The following is a 17,830-nucleotide window of genomic DNA, read 5'->3' as shown; positions in this document are numbered from 1 at the left end:
TGTGCATACTCAACTAAAGGTTGCACTCCTGTAAACTGGCCTCTGCTTGGTCCAACTCCAGATAAAGCTGCTCTACTTCAGCTATCTTCTCATTCAAGCGCCTACGAATCACGTCCCTCTTGCCCTCTGCTTGTGCATACTCAACTAAAGGTTGCACTCCAACAAATGGGCTTCTTAACCAATCAACCTTAACCCGCGCCCTTGAAAAGAAGAAGAATTAGCTGAATTAATATTATTGATGTTGAAGTGTGTATTTATACAAGGAGGTTTGAGATCTTTTTCTACAAATCAGAAATCAGCTTACCATATTCTAGACTATCCAGCTATAAGTCAGGAATTACAATAGGAAAACTAACATATACAGATCATCTATTCTTAATATGGAAGATTTAGGAAGATTGACTTTCCAACACTCCCCCTCAAGTTGGAGAGTGGATATCCTGCACTCCCAACTTGCGAATCATAGGAGCAAAAATCTCCTTTCCCAATGGTTTAGTTAGAATGTTTGCAAGTTGGTGTGCTGAGCTCACATGTCTTGTAATAATGGAACCATCTTGGATCTTGTCCCTAATATAGTGACAATCCATCTCAATATGTCTAGTACGCTCATGGAAAACAGGGTTAGCTGCAATGTGCAACGTTGCCTTGTTGTCACAATACAGCAAGGCAGGTTCCTGATGTAAAACAACCAAATCTTTCAAAAGGTACCGAAGCCATGTCAACTCACAACAAGCTCTTGTCATTGCACGATACTCTGCTTCGGTTGAAGAGAGTGACACTGTTTTCTGTCGCTTTGATCTCCAAGAAATCAATAAAGGTCCAAGGAATACACAGTAGCCTACAGTGGACCTTCTAGTAAGTGGACAACCTGCCCAATTAGAATCACAGTAGGCTCTCAATCTAAAATCATTATTCGAAGAGAAGAACAGACCCTGACCAGGTGTATTCTTGAGATAACGTACAACTCTGAACGCTGCTTCCATATGAGCCTTTCTCGGTTGATGCATAAACCAGCTTAACACATGAACTGCATAAGTGATATCTAGCCTCGACATAGTTAGATATATTAACCTTCCAACCAATCTCCTATAACGACCTTGATCCTTGAGCAAATCGCTCTTATCAGACAATTTCAATCCTCGTTCCATAGGTGTATCAATAGGGGCAGCGCCCAACAATCCTGCATCCTCAATAATCTCTAATGCATACTTACATTGGGAAATAAAAATCCCATTTTTAGAAACAGAAACCTCAATGCCAAGAAAGTATTTTAAATCACCCAGATCTTTGAGATGAAAATGACTATGTAGAAATTTTTTTGTTGTAGCAATGCTCACAGGATCATTTCCAGTAATCAGAATATTATCAACATATATCAAGAGGGCAGTAAAGGACTTGCCTTGTTTTCTGGTGAACAAAGAATAATCGACTCGAGATTGTGCATAACCGACGGATTGAATAGCTTCTGAGAACTTGGCGAACCACTGGCGAGAAGCTTGTTTCAGACCATAGAGTGATTTATGAAGGCGACATACCAAGTTTTCCTCCCCCTGTCGCCGAAGCCCTAGCGACGGAGACATATATATTTCCTCATGTAAGTTGCCATGAAGAAAAGCGTTGTTAACATCCATTTGATGAAGAGACCAGCCACGGGCTGCGGCAATGCAAGCAAGCAGCGGACAGATATGATCTTGGCGGTGGGGGCAAAGGTATTCTGATAATCGACACCTTCTAATTAAGTAAAGCCTTTCGCTACCAATCGTGCTTTGTAACGCTCAATAGACCCATCTGAACGGTGTTTAATTTTATACACCCATCGACAGCCAATCGTTGTCTTACCGGCCGAAAGTGGAGTGAGAAACCAAGTGTCATTAGCTTGGAGAGCCTGCAATTCAGAACACATTGCCTCCTGCCACTCAGGATGAGCGGCTGCTTCTAAATAAGACCTGGGTTCTGTGACAGCACTATGTTGAGCAACAAAAGATCTATATGCAGGCTTATATCTGTGATAAGAAACATAATTGGCCAGTGGATGTGTACCTTTAGTTGGACCTGGAATCAAGAAAGACGATTGATTGGAGGAAACGTGGGAACAAACATAATCGTGGAGCTTGATTGGCGGGGCGATATGGCGGCTGGAGCGACGAAGAGGAGTGGCTGGTTTGGGTGAGTGTGTCTCGGCTGGAGGAACGGACGGGATGGATGCAAACGGTGGCACCGGAGAAGGCGATACTAGAGTTGTAGAAGGCGGTGGTGAAGGGTTTGGATCAATCTGAGAAGAAGGTTCGATAATGAGTTCGGAATGTCGAGAAAGAGAGGAAAAGTCGTCATTTTCTGTGGTGGGAGACAGTGTGCTTGTGTGGTTGGAAAGAAGAGGGGAAAGTGCGTGAGAAGTAGAGTCAAGGGAGGAAGAGATGTCGTGGGCCACCAAGGGGATTGGGCCAGAATTATGGGTGAACGAAGAGAGAGTAGAGTTGGGCTTGAGAGAGACATAAGGAAAAATATCTTCATGAAATTTGACATCTCGGCTAGTAAAGACCTTTTTGGTTGATAAATCAAATAATTTGTATGCTTTCTGACCAACAGGATAACCAATGAAGATGGATGGCATGGCACGGTAATCAAATTTGTGAGAGGTGTGAACATTGGTGGCATAGGCTAAACATCCGAAAACACGGAGATGGAGTAAGAAGGTGGTTTTGAGTAAAGCAATTCAAAAGGAGTTTTGAAAGACAATATTGGTGAAGGTAACCGATTGATGATGTGTACGGCAATGAGAGCACACTCCCCCCAAAATTGAGTGGGAACTTGAGCATGGAATTTCAAAGCTCGGGCTACTTGTAAAATATGACGATGTTTGCGTTCCACAACCCCATTTTGTTAAGGCGTGTAAACACAAGAATGCTGAAAGATGACACCATTATCTTGAAAAAAAGGAACGAAGTGAGGTAAATTCTCTACCATTGTCACTTCGAAAAGTTTTAATGCGAAATTCAAATTGTGTGAACACATAGCTGAAGAAATGTTTTAAAAGTGATTGTGCTTCATCTTTATATCGCATTAAAAATATCCAAGTGAAACGTGTATAATCATCGACAATAGTGAGAAAGTAATGGGCACCAAACAGAGAACGGTGTCGATAACGACCCCAAATGTCACAATGAATAATCTCAAAAGGTTTTGTAGAAGAAATAGCACTAGTACCAAAAGGTAAACAACTTTGCTTAGCCAAAGGACATATAGGGCAAGCATTATTGGACTGAACAAAAAAATTCAAAAAATTCTTGGCAATGAAACTCAAACGAGAAGGTGATACATGGCCTAAGCAACTGTGCCAGAGATCGGTGGAAGAGATGGCGAGATTGCAGGCTGGTTGGTTTGTGGATGAGGAATGGTTGGTTAAAGATTTCTCCGTCGCTAGTGCCACCAAATAGTATAGTCCGTCACGTTGTTTACCCAAACCAATCGTCCTCCTCGTAGCCAGATCCTGCAAAATACACCAATAAGGGAAACACGTCACTGAACAATTTAGACCTCTTGTCAAACGACTAACTGATATTAAATCAACTTTGAATGTAGGCACAGATAAGACATCATGCAGATAATAGACGGAATTCAGAGGCAAAGTCCCTTTCGTAACAATATTCGTTTTTTCTCCACTAGGCAACAATACGAGCGGTAACGAGCAATTTTTATCTTTATGCAATAACTTAGAGGATGAAGTAATATGATCCGTCGCCCCACTATCAATAATCCAATTGCGAGAAGCGACTTTGGACAAACCTGGCTTTGTTACAGCATTCACTTTGGAACTAGAGTTTTCATCTTGGTTATTAAGAAGTGACAAAAGTTGCTTGAGTTGGGCTTCTGACAATGCAACTGCAGGTTTCCCTTCATCTGCCTCAGAAACTTGGTTAGCTGCAGAAAAACTTTTATTTCGATTTGAGTTTGAGCCTAAGTTTATTCTTGCTTTTGGATGGTCTGGTGGGTATCCATGTAGTTGAAAACACTTTTGGACCCAATGACCCATATCTCCACAATACGAGCACTGGGGGCGTCCTCTTCCAGAACCCATGCGGCGCCAATCTTGATCAAAAAATGGTCTGCCATCTTGTCCCTGAGAAGACCGATTCACCCGGAAATTTTGAGAACTAGAGGGGTGATCAGTCGGTTCCATCCTTCCTGTGTTCGATCGATCTATTCCATCCTTCCAAGTTGCCGAAGACTTGTCGTTGCTACGCACAGCCATAGCAGCACTTGCGGCAGATTCCGCTGCTGCGTTCGTCGAAGTGAGGAGGCGTTGTTTTTCTTCTTGAGAGACAGAGGAGTATGCTTGGCGGACAGAAGGAAGAGGATTCATCAGGAGGATTTGCCCGTGAATAGCACTGTAAGATTCATTCAAACCCATCAGAAATTGCATCAATTTTTGTTGATCTTGTTGTGCCCCATGTGATGCAGCGTTGTAGGAAGCCAGTTCATCCCACAGGCCTTTCAATTTTGTGTAATAGGCAGAGACAGAGAGTTGCTCTTTTCAAAGACAAGCAATATCTCGCTGAATTTCAAAGATGCGAGGCGCATTGCTCTGAGAGAATCGCTCACAGAGATCTTCCCAAACTTCATGAGCAGTAGAATAATAGATTACACTGTCCGCAATTTCTGGATTGAGAGTATTGACGATCCAGGAGTGAACCATGTCGTTACACCGTGACCAAGTCGCATAACCTTCAGGATCAATTTCTTCTGAAGGAGCCTTGATCGAGCCATTAACAAAACCCAATTTGTTCTTGGAATTTAAAGCTAGAATCATAGCCCTTTTCCAAGCTGAATAATTGTCTCCATTCAAAGATTTGGAAATCAAAACCAAACCTGGGTGATCTGAATGGTGAGTGAAATAGGGATTGGAGAGATCTGCCTTTGAGAAATCCGTAGGAATCTCTAATTTTGCCATGATGATTGAAGAAAAGAGATGCTATACGAGAGATTAGAGTGTAGCAATAAATCAGGATTTTAGTCCTGCTCTGATACCATGAAAAGAAGAAGAATTGGCTGAATTAATATTATTGATGTTGAAGTGTGTATCTATACAAGGAGGTTTGAGATCTTTTTCTACAAGTCAGGAATTAGCTTACCATATTCTAGACTATTCAACTATAAGTCAGGAATTACAATAGGAAAACTAACATATACAGATAATCTATTCTTAATATGGAAGATTTAGGAAGATTGACTTTCCAACACCCTCTCCAAATCACTCAATGCTCTATCAATGAAGTAGGTGTCTGCACCAGACAGGCTACAGGCAGTATTCTTCTGCATCAGCTCCACAATCTGCAGTATGGAACCTTTGATGATCTCTACAAACTGGGGTGCTGTAAAGGAGCAATTGGCAGTTACGTCTCCATATTTGGTCCATATTTGCTGCCAAATCGACTCCCTGGTATTGGAAGTTACACCAGATCCCTCAACCATCTCAAGAAGCCCTGCAGCAGCTGTGTTAGGATCTGTGAGAGTTTTGTCTGTGTCCTCAGCTTCAGTTGGAGCGAAGGAAGTTTGGATCTCCTAAAGCCCAAAAAAGAGAAGGAAAAGTATAGAACTTGTGCTTGGAATTAACCAACAAAAAAGATTAATTTTGATGTAAAAGTGCCCAAGGAAAAATATTTTGGTAGTTTCAGTTGAAAATTTTGACAAACCTTGTCAGCTCCCGAAGCACCTTCCACTTCATCTGAAGGCCAATTAAGTGTATCTAGGCATTGCAACCTGTGATTATGCTCAAGATGAAGTTTTGTGATCACCCATTGTCCATTGTCAAGTTTGACTTGGATCTGGACATTGCAACCTGTTCTTGTTTCTGATCTCTGATACTTTGTTCCCTGGTTGGGATGCTTCTTGGTCCGGAAGCCTTCACATGAACAAAGAAAGCATCGCCCTTTCAGTGTACCATTTGCTTTCCTTTGTACCTTTCCTTTTCTTACTGTAAAACCAATTCTCTTGGCATACTTTTTACAAAATTCTTCAGCTTCTAACTCAGAAGAAAACGCCATCCCTCTCCGTGGTATCTGATCATCGTCTTCAGGATTTTTCTCATTTACATTAACCAATGTTCCAATCTCATCACCATTTACATTAATAGCCATTTCAGTCTCACCACTATAGAACGAACTCCACCAAGAATCAAAATTAAGCTCATCCTGTACAAAGTGAGATAGAGAGAGAAGTTTTCTATGAGAAAAATGAGAAGCAAAAAGTGGTACAATGCATAACAATAATTTTCTTCTGTTACACCAACTATTGATTCAAACTACATCTTATCCTGTAACTCTTGTAGAACAATGAATTAATATAAGAAGAGTGACACTGTAAGACGGCTTATAGACAAGTAGATGGAGTAACCAATTCTTGATTTGCTGGTAGCAGCTTTATTTGGGCAGAAAAGTTTTTGAATTATTTATCTTTAAAATTAACCGTTGTTCTAGAAAATGGATCGAGCTTACCTGGATAGTGAGGCGCCTGAAGGTACCGCCAACTCTGTTGTGGTTTACTAAATCATCAGATTCCTGTATGGCACCCCGAACATCTGGGCGTGAACCGATGGAACTATACCTGCAAGATGATAGGGTTCGATAGACATTCTGGTGCAGTTGATGGGTGTGGATCCAGAGGATCGGTGCTTGATTGCTTTGCTTCCGGCTGGTGCAGGACCCTCAAATGTTTGGGATCTCGCCTTCCCAAGCCAAGACTCCTTTTATGGCTCTCGCAGCCTGCTGTGTGGGACAGCGTCCTTTTTCCTTGTTTGCTTTGCTTCCGTTCCCAAATTCCAACCCACTGCGCTTTGACCAGATGGTCCAAATCTCCATTTCTCGGCCACGTCGGTGCCTTTGGTGCTCTTTTCCCTTGTTTTATTTCCTTCAGTGCCTTCACTACAAAATACATGGTCCCACCCACCGTTTTTAAAATTCAACCCATCTTATCTATTTAAGCATCCGTTGTCTTTTTTATAATTCAAAGATAAAGGTTTTTTATCTTTCCTCCCAAGAGGCTACTACTCAAAAAGTCAAAACTTCAGAAACATTAAATATATATATATAAAATAGAGAATTATCAAAACGGTGGGCGGAAAGTGGTAATCCTTTTTAAAAGTCATCATGTTGACCAATTCTACTCCTCGGGTAATCATTTGAAAGAAATTTTCAATTATATCCTATCTAAACTTTATTTTTTTATTTTTTTCTTTTGTATTATTATTATTATTAAATATTAATACTACTCTTAATATTATTATTTATGATATTAGTATTTTAAATTTTCATATTATTATTAGTATCATTCTTATTAATATTATTTATTATTTTTATGATTATTATTCATATTTTTAATATTATATTAAAAATAATATTATTATATTTTTATTACTACTACAAAGAAACCTTAGAAGATAATTTATATTTTTTCGTTCTTAGAACTTGTAAACTTTATTAAAAATTTATTCTTTTTTTTTCATTTTATACTTTATATGTTATATTAAGATTAATTAAATTATTATTATTATTATTCTTATTATTGCTATTAAGATATTAGTTTTATATTATTAATATTTTAATAAAATAATATTATATCCAAGTTATAGATATAATAAAAAATGCATTGATGTTAATAATATAATAGAATAAAGCAATGTTTCTAATACTATTAGATTTGTTACAAAATGTAAGTACAACATTTATCTATTGAATTTATAACATAAATACATTAAAAATACGATATAGTACAACATTTTTAATAGTTTTCATGTAAAAATAAAATAAAATTTTATCATTTAAATTTATCTCATTTTAACTGTTATACATTCCATCATGTTAATGTCTTGTAAATTACTATTGCATTTTTTTTCCCACAAATAATAGATTCATGTTTATCATCTCACAAATAAATTTTAATTAGGATTTATATTTATTTTAATTTTTAAAATATTTATAAATATAAAACATAATACAATAATTTAGTTTACAACATTAAACTTTACCTTGCTCCACATCCTTTCAAAAAGCAAGGATGACCTTGCCCCATGTGCTTTCAAAAAATAAGGATGAAAATATGGATAATTATGAATATATCAGTTATTTAATTTTACTGATACATTAGAGATGCGAATATTTTCATACAAATATCGATGAATAAAAAATTGATCAAAACTCATGAAAATATTATGAAAATCTCTAAAAAAAATGATATAAAAATAATAATAATAGAAATATTGAGATTGTTTTGTTAAAATAAATTGATATATATATATATATATATATATATATATATATATATATATAATATAAGTTGTGATATTTAACAATAATGTTTATAACTTGAAAACATATTTTATGTATATACACCAAATTTGAATATATTTAACAATATATAAGAAATGATAATAATTTGTAGAAGAATTTTTTGTTTCACACAATAACCAAAACTAATTAATTTATAATAATTTTATTATAATTAATTTATAACATATATATACATTAAATATGTTCGATTTATAATGTAGCATGGTTGGTTGGCTGGTGGTGGGGGATTTTCCCCAACTTGAGGTTCTACCTTTCAAATGAGCGCAATGTGTAGGCTGGTAAGCGAGCCCATTGCAAGATGTTTGAAAAAAAAAAAAAGGAAAAGAAAAAGAAAAAAAATGAATCATGTGGCATTGAAATTATTGGTGCATCAGTCGTATGTCGGCGAAAAATGGCAAGAAAAAAAAAACTCAATCGGTCAATTTAATCTACTATTCTTATAAACAAGTTTGTTTGGCTAAAGGGTAGATTTCACAAACATGCTTGGAATCAAAATAAATTTCAAGATTAATTTTAGCAAGAACTTGAAGAGAACTGGATGACGAGTGCCCAAGATGCTAATGCCAAAGATTGGGATGTTTACAAATGGCATAAGCCAAGGCTAGATTTTGGTCTTGTGCTAGGTAGTAGAGGTCATTATGTTGCTTGCCCAAGCCAATAGTCTTCCTTGTAGCAGTGTTTTACACAATACAAAAATTGGAAAAGAACATCACTATACATTTAAATGTCCATGTTAGTTTACTAAATGATAGTAAATTAACTTGAAATTGTGAAACTTTGAGTACTTCATCAAGTTTAATGTGGGGTGAAATATTCAATGAACTAATCGACTTAATATGTGTTTGACCACCATCTGGCAAACTAATGGTGGTTATCTTATGCAAATTTTTTAGATCTAGTAATTCAGTTGAAGAAGTCACATGATTTGCGGCTCCACTATCAATAATCCAACACATATTTCTGAGTGTAGGTAATCTTGAATGATTTTGGATGATATATTTATACTTGTGGCATTTGCAAAATATTGTGAGTTACCATCATTGTTTTTTTGAATCATGGCCATTAGTTGGTCATATTCCTCAGTTGTGAGCCTTAATCCGTCACTTGTTGGAAGATATTTTGCTTTTATCTCCATGACCTTGTTTGTTTCCACCTTCACATTGTTTGCATTTTAGTGACACTGATTGGGAGACTTCACGTTCTTCCCATGAAGCCTGTGACCTATTGGAAAGCAATATAGGTAGTAACACTTCTCAATGTTATGATAATCACCGTCACAATAAGAGCAATGTAGCAAAGTTTTTTACCTTTAAACCTAGTGTGCTGGAGTCACCTTGTTGTGCCAATCTGCAAGCATGGCATGACGGTTCATGTTCCCATGTTTGATATAAACTTCAACCTGTTTTTCTTATTGAAGGACAAGTGAGTAAACTCGACATGTATCAGGTAGAGGTTGCATATCAATAAGATTTGTCCATGAATGGTAGCATAACTATCATTCAATCCCATGAGAAACTGCATAACTCTTTCTTTCTCATCCTTTTCCTTGAGTTTCTCCAACCCTCCACAAGAGTAGGATAACACTTCATGATAGGATGAAAGTTCATCCTAAAAAGCTTAAAGCTTTGTGTAGTAAACCGAAATTGATTGTTGGCTCACCTATGTTCCATGATTTCTCGTTTGTTTTAATAAATTCTTGAATTATTTCCTTGAAAAAAGCATTCTTTTAGATCTACCCTAACTTTTGTTGAAGTTTCAACATAAATCACACTGTTGATTATGTCTGGATGAATGAAATTCAATAACCATGAGATCACCATATCATTGCATCATTGCATCATTGCTAAGAAGGAAAACTATCATATGTCAATGGAGTTGGAGTCAGCTTGATTGAACCTATGACAAATCCAATCTTATCTTTAGTACTCAAACTAATTCTCATACCCCGACTCCACGTGTTGTAGTTATCTCCTTCAAGTACCTTAGAGATGAGTACCATACTCGGATGGTTCGAGTGGTGTAGAGAGAAGGAATGTGAGGCTTCTATGGTAGCCTTAGACGATGTCAACAATCTCATTCTGTTATTAATGTCCATGGCAGCAACTGTAACAAGGAATTAGGTTGCAAAAATATTTGGAAGAATTCAAAGCCACCAAGTTTGGTGCTTTGATACCATGTCAAAAACAAAGTAAAACAGAATATTTTGGAAATCTTCAGTATATTGAATGTTTTGACTTACAAAGAAAAAAATACATATATATAAAACATCAGTTAGCCTATTATAGGAAACTATGTGTAAACAGATCAATTACAATCAATCAAAAAAATAATCTCATATTAACAAATCTTATCCTAAAATTATGAGATTCTTGATTCTTTTCTTGTAATAAGTTCCACGGTTGGAGTCAAATAAAGCTCCAATAAATGTTCCATTTTACCTTGAATATCTAGAAACTTCTTGAGCCCTGAGCAGCCAAAGAAATTAAGAATTTCAAGTGCTTCCATTTTGATGATGCTCTAAAAATTGCTAAGCTTTTTGCAGTTTTTCAAACTCAATAAAATAAGCTTGCTAAGCTTTCCAATAGATGGGTGGACCTAAAGCAAACTTGAACAACCATCAAGAATTAGTTTCTCCGGATTGGGCGCACTAAATGTGATGTCTGGAATTTCAATTAGGTGTTGAAGAAGCTATAACCAAAAATAAAAAAGAAAAACCAATAATAATAATTACTTTAGTATATAAGCTTTCATGGAGTTTAGAGATTAACTAAAGAAGAAACATGAAAAAAATAAAATAAAATCACTCATCATACCATGTCATTTTCACAAAGTTGTTTTAAGCTGCTATGACACATGTTAAGTTCTACAATGTCTTTTGCATAAAAACTTTAATAGTTTTTATGTAAAAATAAAATAAAATTTTATCATTTAAATTTATCAAACTTTAACCGTTATACATTCCATCATTTTATCGTCTTGTAAATTACTATTGCTTTTTTTTTCCCACAAATAATATATTCATGTTTATCATCTCACAAATAAATTTTAACTAGGATTTATATTTATTTTAATTTTTTAAATATTTATAAATATAAAACATTACACAATAATTTAGTCCCAACTCAAGACTTTACTTTGTTCCACACCATTTCAAAATCCAATGATAAAAAAATATCGATAATCATGAGTATATTGATATTTTGATTTTAGGAATATATCATAGATACGGATATTTTGACGTAAAATGTCGATGGGTCAAAAATTTGAATGTACTTAATAATATAGAAGAAATAATGATAATTTGTATAAGTATTTTTTATTTTAAAATTTTGATAATTTTATTCATAAATTTATATTTATTTTGTATTTAACACAGTAATCAAAATTAATTTATTTATAATAATTTTATTTGAATTAATTTATATATATAATTATATTTGTTTATATAGATATATGGTTTAGAGCCCGTTTGACAGTGATTTTTAAAAGTGTTTCTACCCTTAAAAACACTTTTAAGTGTTTTTGGGATGAAAATAAAGTGTTTGGCAAATTTTAAAAAACACTTTTGAAAATCTGGAAAAACACTTAAAGTGATTTTTAGAGAATCACTTAACAGGTGTTTTTTTTTAAAAACACTTCAATTTTTTTGAAATATTCCAAAAATGCCCCCCAGTGGTCATATATTGTTTTACTTTTAAAATTATCTTTTATTCAATGTTTTTTTTTTTTTTATTGATTTAGATGTTTTTTGTAAATATTTTTTAAAATTTTAGTATAGTGATAAAAAAATTATTATTTTTAATTAGAAAAGTCTTTTTCTTTTTTAGAAATTAATAGGTAAAATCATATATTGTTTTAATTTTAAAATTATCTTTTATTCAATGTTATTTTTTTAGTGATTTAGATGTTTTTTCATTAATAAAAAGTTTTTTTGTTTATCATACCATTTTTTTTAATTAAAATTGTATGTCCTTTTTGGTAATTTATTAATATTAAAAGTGTTTTTATATTTATACAATATATTATCAAAAACACTTTAGAATCATTTTTTCTGATTATCATAAAAGTGTTTTTCACATAAACACTACAGTAGAAAACACTTCAAATAAAAACACTTCCACTAGAATCACTACCAAACGGGCTCTTATATATGTAATGCTGAGAATGAACATATATATTAAATATGTTCGGTTTATAATGTAAAACATGGTTTTCCCAAGCTCGAGGTTTTACCTTTAAAGTGAGCGCAATGCGTGGGCTGGGAAGTGAGCCCATTGCAAGATTTTTGAAAAATAAATTAATATTTTAATATCCCTCACTTAAAAATAAATTCTCTTATAGCATGTTGAGACAAAATAAATAAATAAATAAATAATGGTCTATAGAAAGCAGGTGGGTCAACAAGGACCCTTTGTCTTCGATGATCTCACTGGCATTTAATTTACTTGTTGCAGAAACTGCCTGTTCCTTACACTCTGCGAGTTTTGCTCAGACTTGACTTTCACAACTCAAATTTCAGAATCCATCTTCTCTGCCGCCTCGTAATGGCTGATCCTTCTTTCCAACGGAGCTATGATGTGTTCCTGAGCTTTAGAGGAGAAGACACCCGCAATAGCTTCACTGCCCATCTCTATAAGGAGCTACGCACCAAAGGAATCAACACGTTCATTGACGATGACAAGCTTGAGAGGGGTGATGTCATTTCTTCTGCGCTTGTTGCGGCTATTCAAAACTCCAAGTTTTCTCTCGTTGTTTTGTCAGAAAATTATGCATCTTCCGGGTGGTGTTTGGAGGAGCTGGTGAAGATTCTAGAGTGCATGAGAACCATGGGACAGAGGGTTCTCCCCATTTTCTACGATGTGGATCCCTCGCATGTAAGACAGCACAACGGAAAATTTGGAGAAGCACTGGCTAAACATGAAGAAAATTTGAGAACTATGGAGAGGGTGCCGATTTGGAGGGATGCTCTCACTCAAGTTGCCAATTTATCCGGTTGGGATTCCAGGAATAAGTAATTCTCTACAGCTTTCCCATCATCATCTTCATCCTCATATCACTAATTTCAATATATGCATCTGTTCATTAATTATCTTGTTTACTTTAATTTTACCTTTCTCTTTTTGAGTGATGAACTAATTTCATGTTTATACTTCAAATTTGGCAGGCATGAGCCTATGCTTATCAAGGGAATTGCCACTTATATTTGGAATAAATTGTTTAGTAGATCCTCAAATTATGCTGATCAGAACCTAGTTGGAATAGAATCTAGCATACGAGAAATAAAATCCCTGCTATTTACCGAGTCTCTAGATGTTCGCATGGTGGGGATTTGGGGCATGGGCGGCATAGGTAAAACAACCCTTGCCAGAGCTGTTTATAACCAAATCTCTCATCAATTTGAAGCTTGCTGCTTTCTTGAAAATGTCAGTGATTATTTGGAAAAGCAAGATTTCCTTAGCTTGCAAAAGAAATATCTTTCTCAACTATTGGAAGATGAAAATCTAAATACAAAAGGATGCATCTCTATAAAGGCTTTGCTTTGTTCTAAAAAGGTTCTCATTGTCATTGATGATGTGAACAATTCAAAAATATTAGAAGACTTGATTGGGAAGCATGGTTGGTTTGGTATCGGAAGTAGAATCATCATAACAACAAGAAATAAGCAGTTGCTAGTTACACATGGGGTGAATGAAGTCTATCAGGCTGAAAAATTAAATGATGATAATGCGGTTGAGCTCTTCAGTCGATATGCCTTTAAAAAAGCCCATCCTATAGATGATTATGTGGAGCTCTCTCAATGTATAGTGGTTTATGCTCAGGGCCTTCCATTAGCTCTTCGAGTTTTAGGTTCATTTTTATTTGATAAGAGCAAACGGCAATGGGAAAGTCAGTTGGATAAACTAAAAAAAATTCCTAAGAAGGAAATTCAAGATGTGCTTCGAGTAAGTTTTGATGGGTTGGAAGATAACGAGAGAGATATATTTTTGGACATCGCATGTTTCTTTCAAGGGCATGATAAAGATTATGTAATGGAAATATTCAGATCTTGTGGTTTCTTCCCTGATATTGGAATAAGAGTTCTCATTGAGAAGTCTCTTATATCTGTTGTTGAGAATAAATTGATGATGCACAATTTGTTACAAAAAATGGGTCGGGAAATTGTTCGTGAAGCATCTCCTAAGGAACCTGGAAAACGCAGCAGGTTGTGGATTCATGATGATGTAAATCATGTATTGACAAAAAAAACGGTAAGAGACAAATGTATAAACCCTTTTTTTATATATATAGGTAATTAGGTTGGTCTAAAGTGCAACTTAGGAAGTACCAACTTTGTTTAATTGCGTAGTTTAGTATGTATATAATTTTACTCACTTATCCATTACTCTTTTTTGCTAGGGAACCGAAGAAGTTGAAGGAATATCCCTTGACTTGTCCAGTTTGAAAGAGATAAATTTCACTAATGAAGCTTTTGCACCGATGAATAGGCTCAGATTGCTCAAAGTCTATACATTGAATTTTCTCATGGACTCCAAAAGAGAGAAGTGTAAAGTGCACTTTTCCCGAGGCTTTAAATTTCACTGCGAAGAACTGAGGCACCTATATTGGTATGAATACCCTTTGAAATCACTGCCCAATGATTTTAACCTCAAGAATCTTGTTGACCTCAGCATGCCTTATAGCCAAATAAAACAACTTTGGAAAGGGACCAAGGTATCGCTATGATTTATCCATGTTATTTTATTTAGATTGTATGTACCGTTCATGAAAAATCATCTTCTTAAGCCTTGTTTCTTTCACTGCAGGTTCTTGAAAACTTGAAGTTCATGAATCTCAAGCACTCCAAATTCTTAACGGAAACCCCGGATTTCTCAAGGGTTACCAACCTTGAACGGTTAGTTTTAAAAGGTTGTATATCTTTGTATAAGGTTCACCCATCACTTGGAGATTTGAACAAACTCAATTTCTTGAGTTTGAAAAATTGCAAAATGCTGAAGAGTCTTCCAAGTTGCATTTGTGATTTGAAATGCCTTGAAGTATTTATTCTTTCTGGTTGCTCAAAATTTGAAGAGTTACCTGAGAATTTTGGGAACTTAGAAATGTTGAAGGAATTTTGTGCGGATGGAACTGCTATTAGGGTACTTCCCTCCTCTTTTTCTTTATTGAGAAACCTTGAAATATTATCCTTTGAGAGATGTAAAGGACCACCACCATCTACCTCATGGTGGTTGCCAAGAAGAAGTTCAAATTTCAGTAATTTCGTATTGTCTCCTTTGTCAAGTTTAAGCTCCTTAAAAACTCTAAGCCTAAGTGCCTGCAATATATCAGATGGAGCAACTCTTGATAGTCTTGGCTTCTTATCTTCACTGGAAGATTTAGATTTAAGTGAGAACAACTTTGTTACTCTGCCTTCAAATATCAGCCGACTTCCTCACTTGAAAATGCTTGGGTTGGAAAATTGTAAAAGATTGCAAGCACTGCCAGAGCTTCCAACAAGCATACGTAGTATAATGGCTCGTAATTGCACATCATTGGAAACAATCTCAAATCAATCATTTAGCTCCCTACTAATGACTGTCAGATTGAAGGAACATATCTATTGCCCAATAAATCGGGTGAGATTTTCCTCCGGTATATCATAATTCAATTTCCCACTAAATAATGCACAATTTAATTTCATTTGTGGTAGTGTAAAATAAATGTCGAATGATTTAAGATGGTAAAGCAGCAAGCAATTTCTATCTCTACTAACATCCTCATCATGTTCATTCTACAGGATGGACTTTTAGTTCCTGCACTTAGTGCAGTTGTTTTTGGGAGTAGAATACCAGACTGGATAAGGTACCAGAGCTCAGGGAGTGAAGTAAAAGCAGAGCTACCTCCAAACTGGTTTGATTCCAACTTCCTGGGTCTTGCTTTGTGTGTTGTCACTGTTCCCAGGCTGGTGTCACTTGCTGATTTTTTTGGTCTTTTTTGGAGATCATGTACCTTGTTCTATTCCACATCCAGTCACGCTTCTTCCTCCTTTGATGTTTACACTTATCCAAATCATCTTAAGGGAAAGGTGGAGTCAGATCACTTGTGGCTGGTTTATGTACCGCTTCCCCACTTCATCAATTGGCAGCAAGTCACTCACATCAAGGCTTCATTCAGAATAACCACCTTCATGCGCCTTAATGTAATTAAGGAATGTGGGATTGGTCTAGTGTATGTTAATGAAGAGTTGAATTACTCTCCCTTCTCTCCTCCTCCTAATGAGTCATCTGTTGTCCTTCAAGAAATCCATGGGGAGGGATCTAGTGGAAGTGGGAGCTCTAATATTGATGGCTCAGAATCAGAGAACTCCGATTACTATTCTGCTGATGAGGGGGAACCCTCTGCACCCCTGCTGTAAGGATCACTCTCAATCAGAGATGTGGCCAGAGAAACACTTGCAATGCAGCCATTATCAGAGCATCCCTTGATGAGGAGGAACTAGCCAGACAAATGCCTGATTTGCACCCAAATCTTTCCATAACAACTCTTGGTGAGTTGTGTGCTTCCTTTGTTTCTTTTCCTGAAACTGACTTTGAGTTGCTTAGCAAAATACCTTACTTTCTAGTATTCTGGAAACATCATAACTGTTGGAGTTTTTGGGTTGTGTATTAGTGGTGTTGCTGACTAGTTTTTGGAGTTTGATACATGTTGGGTTGTTGTTACTGGTTTTTGCTTCAAGTTTGCCTTGATACATGTTGAGTTGTTTAGCAAACTCTCTTGACAGATTTTGGTTTTCTTTCGCACAAGGTATTGTGATACATCTCTGTTCATATTCCCATTTTCATTCTTATTCTCATGTACTAAACATATACCCTTAAGGGCATATGTTCTCTTCCAATGTTAGAACGAAACAGATCATGATCATTGTTTTTGGGATATGTTCTTTTATCTGAATATGATAGAGCTATTACAGTTAATGGTTACTTCGTAAGAATTGTAAATTCTTCCATTGATATTATACCATATTTTGTACTTTCATCTTGATGGGTTCTAAGGTAATCCATGGCTCATTTTTCATTCATTTTGTTAGTAATGATGTATAAGATACTCGTAGCCAATGTTTTGAAAATCAGACCAGTCGTCCAACCGATTGAACCGTCAATCAGCCATCTCTCTAGTCTGATTTGCCCTAAGGAACTGTTTTCATATTAAGCCAGTGTTGAACTGCTTGAGCCGGTCTGGTTTACCCTAGGGAATCATTTTTATATTATACCGATGTTGAATTGCTCGAGTCGATGGTTGGACCATCTAATTGGATGGACTGTCCGGCTTCCTAAGAGTAGTCAAGCCCAAAACCAGGCCAAATTTGCACTTGTTGTGGAAGCCCAATAGGCGTCACAACCAATCACCCATTAAAAGTCGAAACAGATTGAGTCCAAAAGGGTTTGATGATCAGTCATTATGGTCCGACTAGTAAATCATAAACTAGTAACTTTTCTAATTCAATAATCGAT

General features: G+C 35.7%; 2 protein-coding genes across 3 annotated transcripts; one reads left to right on the top strand and one right to left on the bottom strand.

The window, feature by feature from the left end:
• Positions 1-5,042: 5,042 nt before the first annotated feature.
• Positions 5,043-6,854, bottom strand: LOC100241462 (uncharacterized). Its single transcript, XM_002276841.4, has 3 exons — positions 6,492-6,854; positions 5,691-6,188; positions 5,043-5,559 (listed from the first exon to the last, which is right to left on the bottom strand). The coding sequence occupies exons 2-3, from the start codon at positions 6,132-6,134 to the stop codon at positions 5,215-5,217; spliced, it is 789 nt and encodes a 262-aa protein (XP_002276877.1). The 5' UTR covers positions 6,135-6,188; positions 6,492-6,854; the 3' UTR covers positions 5,043-5,214.
• A 5,889-nt stretch (positions 6,855-12,743) lies between these two features.
• On the top strand, positions 12,744-17,317 carry LOC100258575 (disease resistance protein RUN1). Of its 2 annotated transcripts, none has more exons than XM_010647619.3 (5): positions 12,744-13,353; positions 13,507-14,590; positions 14,739-15,053; positions 15,146-15,955; positions 16,117-17,317. In XM_010647619.3, the coding sequence occupies exons 1-5, from the start codon at positions 12,887-12,889 to the stop codon at positions 16,732-16,734; spliced, it is 3,294 nt and encodes a 1,097-aa protein (XP_010645921.1). In that variant the 5' UTR covers positions 12,744-12,886; the 3' UTR covers positions 16,735-17,317. The 2 variants fall into 2 exon arrangements, with proteins under 2 accessions (XP_010645921.1, XP_019073465.1); XM_019217920.2 differs by having other exon boundaries at positions 12,750-13,353; positions 15,146-15,234.
• Positions 17,318-17,830: the final 513 nt, after the last annotated feature.

The sequence above is a fragment of the Vitis vinifera genome, chromosome 18 (assembly GCF_030704535.1).
Source record: "Vitis vinifera cultivar Pinot Noir 40024 chromosome 18, ASM3070453v1".
In the NCBI taxonomy this organism is placed as follows: domain Eukaryota; kingdom Viridiplantae; phylum Streptophyta; class Magnoliopsida; order Vitales; family Vitaceae; genus Vitis; species Vitis vinifera.
The sequence above is the reverse complement of the archived record's forward strand: the minus strand, read 5'-3'. Positions and strand labels throughout refer to the sequence as shown.

Excerpts from the sequence above, each read along its gene's own strand:
- LOC100258575 (XM_010647619.3), top strand. The coding sequence starts at position 12,887 with ATGGCTGATCCTTCTTTCCAACGGAGCTATGATGTGTTCCTGAGCTTT. Across the intron at positions 14,591-14,738 it reads ATGTATTGACAAAAAAAACG|GGAACCGAAGAAGTTGAAGG; the intron begins GTAAGAGACAAA and ends CTTTTTTGCTAG. Across the intron at positions 15,054-15,145 it reads AACTTTGGAAAGGGACCAAG|GTTCTTGAAAACTTGAAGTT; the intron begins GTATCGCTATGA and ends CTTTCACTGCAG.
- LOC100241462 (XM_002276841.4), bottom strand. The coding sequence starts at position 6,134 with ATGGCTATTAATGTAAATGGTGATGAGATTGGAACATTGGTTAATGTA. Across the intron at positions 5,560-5,690 it reads GTGCTTCGGGAGCTGACAAG|GAGATCCAAACTTCCTTCGC; the intron begins GTTTGTCAAAAT and ends TTTGGGCTTTAG.